At 32.7% G+C, this 10,130-nt stretch overlaps 1 protein-coding gene across 1 annotated transcript; it reads right to left on the reverse strand.

Moving 5' to 3' along the window:
• Window positions 1–259: 259 nt before the first annotated feature.
• Window positions 260–6,105, reverse strand: LOC114284084 (uncharacterized). The gene is made up of 11 exons (XM_082871096.1): window positions 5,762–6,105; window positions 4,696–4,843; window positions 4,269–4,340; window positions 3,578–3,649; window positions 2,281–2,352; window positions 2,036–2,179; window positions 1,861–1,941; window positions 1,671–1,742; window positions 1,484–1,555; window positions 664–735; window positions 260–580 (listed from the first exon to the last, which is right to left on the reverse strand). The coding sequence occupies exons 1-11, from the start codon at window positions 5,853–5,855 to the stop codon at window positions 490–492; spliced, it is 990 nt and encodes a 329-aa protein (XP_082727222.1). The 5' UTR covers window positions 5,856–6,105; the 3' UTR covers window positions 260–489.
• Between the last annotated feature and the right edge of the window lie 4,025 nt (window positions 6,106–10,130).

Here is a 10,130-nt window from a genome sequence, read left to right on the forward strand (position 1 = left end):
AAGGAAAAAAAGTAATATAGTTGTGCTAGGAATACATAAGATTTTCACATAATAGAACACAAATGTGAGAAAACTCTTTGTCGATCGTCTCACATTTGTGTCTCATTCTTGTTTTACATCTGCATCCCATTTTGTAAACATCTTATGTGCACTTACATTTACTCAAAAAAGAAAAATGTAGTGTCCATCGGTTGTGATTCGTGCAGATAACACTAGGCATTCTACAGAATATCGGGTTTGTTAGTATTGGAGATGAGAGTGAGAGCTTGAACACCAAGTCTTTAATATTTGACAACTCAAAAGTGCAAAAAATGCTAAATTGTAACTTGAAACTCCTTTAGGAGGTTCAGAACTCATAAATGATTAGTTCTTATCTAGCTAAACTACAATGAACAAAACTTCATTCGAGAGTATCAAACTGAAACACCCTAGTTTTAGCAAGAACAAAAAGAAACAATTCTATGGGTAAATAATATGTGGAAGCTTTGACTAAAACAAGAACTCCGTGTCAGAAACTTCAAGGACATTGTGGATGCCAATAGGGTTCACACCTGGTCGGAAAGCATTTCCTTCAATATACCTGTGACAACGTTTAATCAGTTAGTATTTGACCTAGTGTTGGGTAACTGTAATTTGCTTGTAGTGATTGAAGCAGAAACCCACATTTCTTTCAAGAAAGTGTGCTTATAGAATGCATCAGGGATTCTCCCAGTAAATTGATTATGATCCAGGTACCTGCAGTGAAAGAAAGCTTAAGATGCTGTCCCATACCTACCCAAAAAAAGATGCTGTCCCAGATACACAAATCAAAAAGACGCAAAAAAAGGGGGAAAGCAAATTAAAGAAGGGAAAAAAAAGCATTAATTGTGATAAAAACAACAGTTAAAAAGCCGTGAATCAAAGCCATAAGGGATGAAGAAATCTTCTCAATATTGAAGATTGGGTCACAGATGTCAAGGAACGAAACAAAGTGTATCAATGAAATAAGAAAACTAACTCAACCATGGTTCCACTAACAAACTAGTTCAAATGGGCCTGCAAATCCAAATAACCTTTCAATATGCAATTGTAATATTGATCACTAGCAAAATTGCCTGTGCCTAAAGGTACTTCATCAGTAGGGAAATAACACCAACCGTTAGATTTATTCAATCTTAACCCCAAACTATAACACACAACATTTTTCAAAAACTGATGTGTTTTATTATATAGATTTGTCTTGTCCTTCTTGTCATGAAGACATGATATGTGACTATTTCAAACCATACAATCACATCAGCCAAATTGTGATCCAATGAATAGTATGCCCAGAAAGTGTAGCTAAAAAAGAAAAAATGTCCAGACTTAAAATCCGAACTGCCAAACTTATGTGTATTGCTCTTAGAAAGAGGAAAATCCTCTAGATACATTGCAAAAATAGAACTCCTCATACATAACTGGATCACATTTGTAGAGTGGACAGAAAATTCAAAAATAAACTTACAAGGAAGTCAATCGGGGAATATGAGCAAGTCCAGATGGTATGATACCAGACATTTTGTTGTATGATAAATGCCTGTTACATACATAGCAGTCAATTTTTTAAGATGGTTTCAATTACAACAAAAAGAAATCCAGAAAGAAGATAGATAACACTCTTAATACAGTTAAAAAGAAAATGAAATGCTTACAAGATTTCCAAATTAGTCAAGTTTGCTAGCTGAGCTGGGATTCCACCCGAGAGGTAGTTATTATTCAGATAACTGCATATTAGAATTACAAAGGATCGAAAATGGTTTTAATAAGAACTACCACTCTGATAGCCTTAAACTGGAAAATATCGTTTTAAGTGTTTCAAAATTCACTGAAGCATAGACTTACAGGTTGCGAAGAGATGGAAAGCATCCCTCAATACGTATTAGTTCCCTTATAGTTCCCACCAAATGATTGTTACCAACATCCCTATGAAAACATGGTTATCACAGAGAGATTATCTGCAATGAGATACAAATAGTAAAGCATACAAATACTGTAGGGAATAGAACATGAAATTTACAAATGTCGGAGTTGTTGCAGAGTGCCCAATTCTGGTGGAATTCGCCCAATAAAACGATTTTCATGTAGATAGAGGTAACGTAGCAGAGGAAGATTAGCTAATTCTTTGGGGATTTCTCCTTTGAAATTATTGAAACTCAAGTATCTGCAGAAGATTCATTAATAACACATTAATAGTATATAGAATAAATAATATGAGAAAATTCCTACAAAACTAATACCCTCAAAGATGATGAAATTACTCACAGATGGGTTAGACTCTTTAGTTCACCTATTTCAGGAGGAATGACATCTTGCAGCTTATTCCACCTCAAATTGCTGGAAAGAAATAAGAAAAGAAAAATACTGTAAGTAAATAGAAAATTAGAAAACAAAAAAGATCAGAGAAAGTGGGCTAGAGTTCTCAAAATTGGAGAAAATGTTTTCCACATGAAGTGGTTGGGAAAAAAAAAATTGTTGTTGTATCAGTATGTAGAGCATCAATCTAAAGAAGTATTATGGAATGAATAAGAAGACCTCATATCTAAAGACATGCAGAAAAAAGACTGCAATTTTAGGATGTGAATGAGTTATTAATGTAAACTCACTTAAAAAAGACCTTGCTCCAACAATTTGGAACCAGCTAAATAAAAATTTTAAAAAAAGTTAATAAAAATAGTAATAATAATGCATAATGCATCCTAGGGGCAATCAAACCATCCTATTCAGAGGTCAAAAATGCATTCAGACTACATACAACCCATAAAATCATAATAAAAGGACTCTATCTTTCCATGTTCAATGTCAATTCCAGCACCAACACCATCAACAACCACCAAAGAGAGAGATGAACATGCTTGTTTCAGGGTCCTCAACTAATAGGGGACAAAGATGATGACCAAGAACACACATAAAAAAGAAATACAAATGGAAAAAGAATAGGTAAGCATGTCTGAGTAAATGATACTCCTCTGCATAGGACATATTTTATCCACTAGATTTGGGGATAAGGCTATCATTACCTATGATAGAGCACATTAGCATTTCCATATTAGTATCACACTACTTCTCTAAAAGATATAACAAATTGTGATGAGAAGTATCAGAAACACATAGCATTCACAAATGTAATGTAGGAATGAAGGAACATCTTTCTAGCCTTGTTCTAGCTTACATCTAACAGCACTGCTATTTGCCAAGTCATTTTAACCTTGGAGATTAGGTCTGCTGTGTCATTGCAGTCATACAGCAGGTCACAGATGCTGCATACACCACATAGGCCCCACGCTCCAAATGGCAGTACCATCTTATTTAAAACAATGCATGAAAGATATACCTTTAACATCTTTCACATGGATGTTGATGCTATAGTTGTCTCTGCCAATTTTCGGGCAATTATTTTTTTGTTCAATAATAAACACTTGTAGTTTAATCTTTCATCATATGAAATTGAACAGATATGTGAATAGCAACATTAATCACTAGAAGATAATGTTCACAAGTTAAATGAAAAATTGATATTCAGGTAACCAATATTAATATATTGGGAGATGATGATCCATACAGTATTTTAAGACGCCTCAAACGCCCAATTTGTGAAGGAATTGGTCCAGTTAACTTGTTGTTATGGAGATCCCTGCGATAAGGAAAAAGTAATAAATTTCAGACATTTTGAAGAAAAATAATATTTGAAAGTATTAAAACATTCTTCACCTGTTATTCACATTACTAAACAAGAAAAAGAAAAGAAGAGAGGTGTGGAGGGTCATATCTTTGCACTTATATTATATATCACAAATTTACAATTGATGACAATAATCATTCCAGCTTTAAATTTCGTATTTGCACTAATAGGAACTTTCTTTACTAGACAGGAAAAGCATATTATAAGTATTTAATTTTCCGTATAGTTTCTTGTAAGTCACGTAAATTTGAAACAATGCGAGAGGCAATGGCGACCATACTATGCCCCTACACTTCCCTCCTTGCCACCCAAAAAGAAACACATCTGACGATGAGGCCTATGCCCCTACTTCAATGCATAAAGTATGAGGATTTCATAGCCAAAGAAAACATGAAAATCTAAATTTGCTATCTATAAAAGCTAGCAATTCACAAAAATGAAATGTGGACATTAACAGTGTCAGTGACAATACTGACAACTAAAAAATAAATAATAATAAAAAAAAAGAAGCTATATAAAGAAAGAAAATTTGAATCACTATAATAAGAAGATAGAGAGAAAAGAGTCTGACAGCCTAGTAAGATCCAACAGATTGGTCACTGCAACAGGAAAAGGCCCAACGATTGACACTGCATAAACTTCCCTGCAAATAAGTAAAAAAACGTCAATAAAGATATGTGGTACTTAAATTTTAAATCACCATCTTAACTTTATTTAATTAATGAAGAAAGATGTCCTTAAAACTTGTTGATAACTATGGCAGAAGCCATATCATCATCCAAGCTGTCTCGCACTTCTTTTCATAATTCCATTATTCTTGTTCTTCCATTCACCATTCTAGCTCTAGAATGAAGCAATTCTAGAACTAATTTGATGGATTAACAACATAACAGCATATACAAATAATATGGCGAAACAATTAGTGACAAAGAAATTTATTCCATTAGTTCAGAAATGTACAGCAATCACAAAACAGAGTAAAGGAAGGTAACCCTTACAATTCTGTAACTACTCTATAGTCACCCTGAAACGAGCAAGTGACTCCAGACCATGGTGGTAAATCACCATCTCCACAAGGGTCATCTCCAACCCATGAATAGACCACCCTCCATCCGAGAGATGCCTTAATTTCATTCAATGCTTTCACTGCAATCATAATGGCAAACATAAATTTAGACATTATGAAAAAAAGGTGCAGGGTTTATAGACACGCTTGCTCACGCGCGCACACACATACATATACACATGCATATATATATATATACATATACATATGTATATATCATACAAAGAAATCTTACTTAATCGACCACATAACAAGCTGCAATAAAGATATTACAATTAACCATTTTAAGAACAAGTCAGGGCCAACATACATGTCAGATTAAAACAGGAATAGTCTCACCCAACCTATGAGGCACGGATACTTCTAGAGGGAGTCATATCTGTATAGTACCCGTATCCGGTATCTAGAATACGTATCTGAAGCGTTCTAAATGCATCCAATACTTAAAATTTAATTTTTATAGAAGAAGAAAATAGTGAGACTTAAATAATAACCCTCTCTTCAAAATTTATCAAACTAATGTATACAAGGATTAATAAGAAAATATAATCATACTAAAATTGGATTTCAACAATTAAACAAGCAAGCTTGCATACAATATTTTTACATAAACGAAATGGCAATATAACCAATTTAAACGTGATATTGAAATGAAATTTTTATAACCACTAAAAAAAGTAAATTAATCACTAGATTTTAAATTTATACCTAATTTATAAATAATGGTTTCTCACATCTTATCAATACTAAAATTTTACAAACATATCCCAGATATCCTATTTTTTTAGGTTTTGTTGTATCTTCATACTGAATCTACATTCAATTTATTGAAGTGTGGAATTAGAAATAGTTTGTTTCTAAAGATCCAATTTTGGCCTTCAATCTCACAAGATAAACACAATACTAAGAAATACACAACACGATTGAATGGAAGTGCTTGACAATTTCAGAGATTTGTAGAAAAAACTGGAACTGAATGGGATCGAAGTAAGAAGTACCGTCTCTTTTGAGGGTTCTGCAGTGAACAACGACGTTGAGGAGCAAGGGCAAGAAGAGGATCGCAAAAAATGCAGGAGATGAACGAATCGCCATTACTGTACACCGATAAGTACCTTCAATTGGTGTTTCAGATACAGAATTGAAGCAATTCAATTCAAGCTTCAAAATTTATATTCATATATTGATAATGCGTACATAGATCCGAATTGTTTAGAGTGAGATTTGTTGGTGGAGAGTGCGAGAGAGAGCGATAGAGAGACGAATAGGACTATGGGTCGTCGTCGGTAGTGGAATGACGTGGTGGCAAGGTGTTTGACTTTTGAGATGGAAACGATATTATAAAGAAGAAAAATGCTTGGGAGCTCTAATTAGTGCTCCAACTAATTAGGTGGCAGTGGGTCTCGTCATTAATGATGTGATATTTTGGTCTTAGAGTTGTATTTTTTTTTTTCTTTTTTAATGCATTAGTGCTATTAGTGGTGATGTTTTTAGTGGGATGAATCATTGTTGTATAAAGAAAAATGCTTGGAGCACTAATTAGTGCTCCCCTAATTAGGTGGTAGTGGGTGTCGCTATTAATGATGTGATGTTTTGATCTTGGAGTTGTGTTTTTTTTTTTTTTTTTTACTTTTTTAATGTATTAGTACTATTAGTGGTGATATTTTTAGTGGGATGAATAATTGTTGTATTATAAATTTAAAATTATTAAACACGGTAACAAAACTTTAAAAAAATTATAAATTGATCAATTATTAATTTAGCAACTAGTCATTGTTTGGGAAGTTAACTATTTTAATTGATTATTTTAATTTGTCTAAAATAATTATATTTAGAAAGTTGATTAATTCTTTTTTTATAGTTAATTTAATAATTATGAGAGAAAAAATAAAATGATTATGAGTTGGACGTGACATTTTATCTTATTAACTTTTTAAATTTATTTTATCTTTTAATAATCTATTTTAACCTAACCCTCTTCCCAAACACTCCTAAATTTTGGAATTTTCTAATTAATTACAAAATAATAGGTATATTAGGGATGAGAATTATAATTTTTTATTTATTTATAAAATTATGAACAATTTTATGACAATATCCTTCATTTTTGACTTATTTTGGAAAGTAAGTTAAAAGTTAATTGTTTGATTTTTTTTTAAATTTTTTGTTTTAATGTGCAAAAAAGTAAAAGGGTAACGTGACTAAAAAATCAAAAAGATAAAAAATTGAATTTTAACTATGTTGTCAAAATAGACCTTCTTTTCTTTTTATCTTTTCAGTTCGCTAAGTAGCTCGAAAATGTCATGGCTCGAGTGGCTCAAGATGCCAAAACAATTTTTTTTTTATTTTTTATTTTTATACTTTCCCTCTTTCTGTGTTGTTTGCTGTTCTGTCTCTAGAAAGAAGAAGACGACAATGCTGGTTTTATGAGACAAAATCAAAACAGTGCTGGTTTTATGAGATAAAATGAAAACAATGGATTCCCTCTCATTTTTCATTCCCCCTCTCTTCTTTCTTCCTAAAATCCAAATCCAAAATCAAAACCAAACCTAAGAATAATACTTGGGACCCCCTTTTAGGGGTCACCCCCTCACCCCCTTTGCCACGTGGCGGGTGGTGATTGGAGGAGCAGGAAAAAAAAGAAAAAGAAAAAGAAAATGTAACCAATGAGAGAGAGAGGGGGTCAAAGGGGGTGGAAGAAAAAGGGGGGATGAATCATTGTTGCAAACCTAAAATCAAAATGAAAACCAAACATTTGGCAATTTCTTTTCCCCCTCTCTGAAACTAGTAACAGAGAGGCAAAAGAAAGAGAGAAAATGGAAGAAGAGAGAAGAAGAAAAAAATATAGGGGAACAGAGGAGAAAACCACCGATCGGCAAAAAAAAAATGTTGATATACACAGATCTATATATATACACATAACATGGGCCAACAAATTTAACACACCTTGGCTAGTTAGATCTGTGTGTACATATATATATATATATATATATATACATATATGGTAAATTACAAATACACCTCCTGAGATTTGATTAAAATATAAATTGCCTTCTGTAATTCTAGAAATTATATTTCATCTCCTGAGATTTCTAATTTCATAACAAATCGCCCCTTTTATTAATAAATCATTAAATCAATTAATAGTTTTTAATGGTATTAGAAATATGTTTCAATTAATAGTTTAAGTAATTTTATTATTGTATAGGAGAACAATTATGAATTTTATTTCTGTAGTTAATTTTGTTAAATAAATAATTCTGACAATGAAGTATTTGTAATTTTTCAAATCATAGGGAGCAATCCATATTTTAAGCAAACCTTAGGGGGTGCATTCATAATTTAAAGAGAGAGAGAGAGAGAGAGAGAGAGAGAGCCCACCGTCACAAACCCCTTTGGCGCCTCCATCACCATCGTAGTTCAGAATAAAGAAGAAGAAGAAGACCAAGGTAGAGGAAGAGAGATAGAGAAGAAAGAGAAAGAAAAAGATAGAGAGGTTGGGCCATTCGAGTCTCATTTTTGTCGAGCTACGAAGCTTTATTCTTATCTTTTTCTTTTCTCTTTTCCCTTTTTTCTACCATTGATCCATTCTTTCCCTTCTACTACCACACGTCTCATCCAATCTCAGTCCCTCTATCTAAACTAACTGTTATGCTTACCCCCATTACTAGGGTTTCAAATGAACTGAGCAATTCATAAACAAGTTCAGCTCGGCTTGGCTAAGTTCATTTAGTAAACGAGCCGAGTTAGAACTCGAATATTAGGCTCATTTAGTAAACGAGCCAAGTTCGAGCTCACATAAGCTCAGCTCGTTAAGTTCGGCTCGTTTATCTTTATTTAAATTATATAATAAATATATTATTTATATGTATAAATACATTATTTATATATTGAATAATATAAATAATATTTTTTATTTAAATAATATAAATAATATTTTAAAAAAATTATCAAAGCTATGCTTGAGTTTCATTAATACTAACGAGCCGAGCCGAAACGAGCTGAGCTCGAGCCTAATTCCTTATCGAGTCGAGCTCGAGCTCGAGCTCAATAAACAAGCTCGATAAGTAAACAACCCAAGTTTGAGCTTAGCAAAGCTCGGCTCGGCTCGGCTCGATTAATTTGCAACCCTACCCATTACCTTTGCCACTACTATCACCGTCCAATCACCGACCACCCCACGTCACATACCTGGTCTCACTGCCCTTTCCATATCTCCACCTCCACCCTCTTATTTTGCCCTTCATTTATGAACAATTTTATGACTTTGTCATTCATTTTCAGCTTATTTTGAAAAATAAGTTAAAAGTTGACTTTTTAATTTTTTTTATAAAAAAAACGTACAAAAAAATAAAGATGTAATATAACTCAAAAAATCAAAAAACCAACTTTTAACAATGTTGCCAAAATAGACCCTCTTTTATTTTCCATTCTTTTTCTTTTATCTTCCATTGACCCACCCCTCCCCTTCTACCACCACACCTGACCCAATCTCAGCCCTTTTGTCCAAACTAGCCATTTTGCTTTCCCACATTATCTCTATCACTACTGCTGCGGTTTGGCAATTTAGTTATTTTTTGACTATTTTAACCTGAAATTAAAAATTTATTTTTGAGAGAAAAAGTAAAATAATTATGTATTAGATGTGACATTTTGTCTTATTAACTTATTTAGCTTATTTTATTTTTTTGTACTTTTTTAAGCAAAAATTTTTAGCCCACAACCCCCCCCCCTCCCCCCCCCTCTTCCCACCTCCGGTCTCACTGCCTTCCACCTCCTCCTTTATCCTCTTATTTTGCCATCACTTCTTAATGCTAATTATAATATTATCTTTTTTGTTCATGCCAATTTTTAGTAACTAAGTTGACAAATTGCACCTCGCCTCAATTTTCCATTGGTTTGTTTATTGGAAAAAAAATGTCATAGACATCTTAAGGGTCATTAAATTCAATTCCACGATTTAAACAGATAAATAATATAAATTTTAACTTTAAGTGAACAAGTTTAATTTGTCATGTATAATAATCTAATAATATAGCTTTTTGGTATCTACTCATTTAATGATGATATTTCAAGATTGGTCACACAAAGCATTTAAGCAAATTTAATTAGAGGTATCACATGCATAGTCATAGGTGTATCACATGCATAGTCATGAACTTTAAATGAGTCCAAGTTCCATGAGAAAAAGTTTTATGTGTACTAACAAGATTACCATAATATCTCTCACTGACAGATGAGGCGTCCTTATATATGTCCCATTTTTTGTGAGAGAACTCAGATACATTACTTTAGTATATTCTATATAAAAAAGTACCTTGCTACTAGAATGGAACTTTTTGTGATGAAATTATTTGCAACGGTGCTTTT

Source organism: Camellia sinensis, chromosome 5, assembly GCF_055761805.1.
Source record: "Camellia sinensis isolate YWXY chromosome 5, ASM5576180v1, whole genome shotgun sequence".
NCBI classification, from domain to species: Eukaryota; Viridiplantae; Streptophyta; class Magnoliopsida; order Ericales; family Theaceae; genus Camellia; species Camellia sinensis.

Excerpts from the sequence above, each read along its gene's own strand:
- LOC114284084 (XM_082871096.1), bottom strand. The coding sequence starts at position 5,855 with ATGGCGATTCGTTCATCTCCTGCATTTTTTGCGATCCTCTTCTTGCCC. Across the intron at positions 1,942-2,035 it reads CTGCAACAACTCCGACATTT|GGATGTTGGTAACAATCATT; the intron begins GTAAATTTCATG and ends ATGTTTTCATAG. Across the intron at positions 1,743-1,860 it reads TTTCCATCTCTTCGCAACCT|TTATCTGAATAATAACTACC; the intron begins GTAAGTCTATGC and ends TCTAATATGCAG.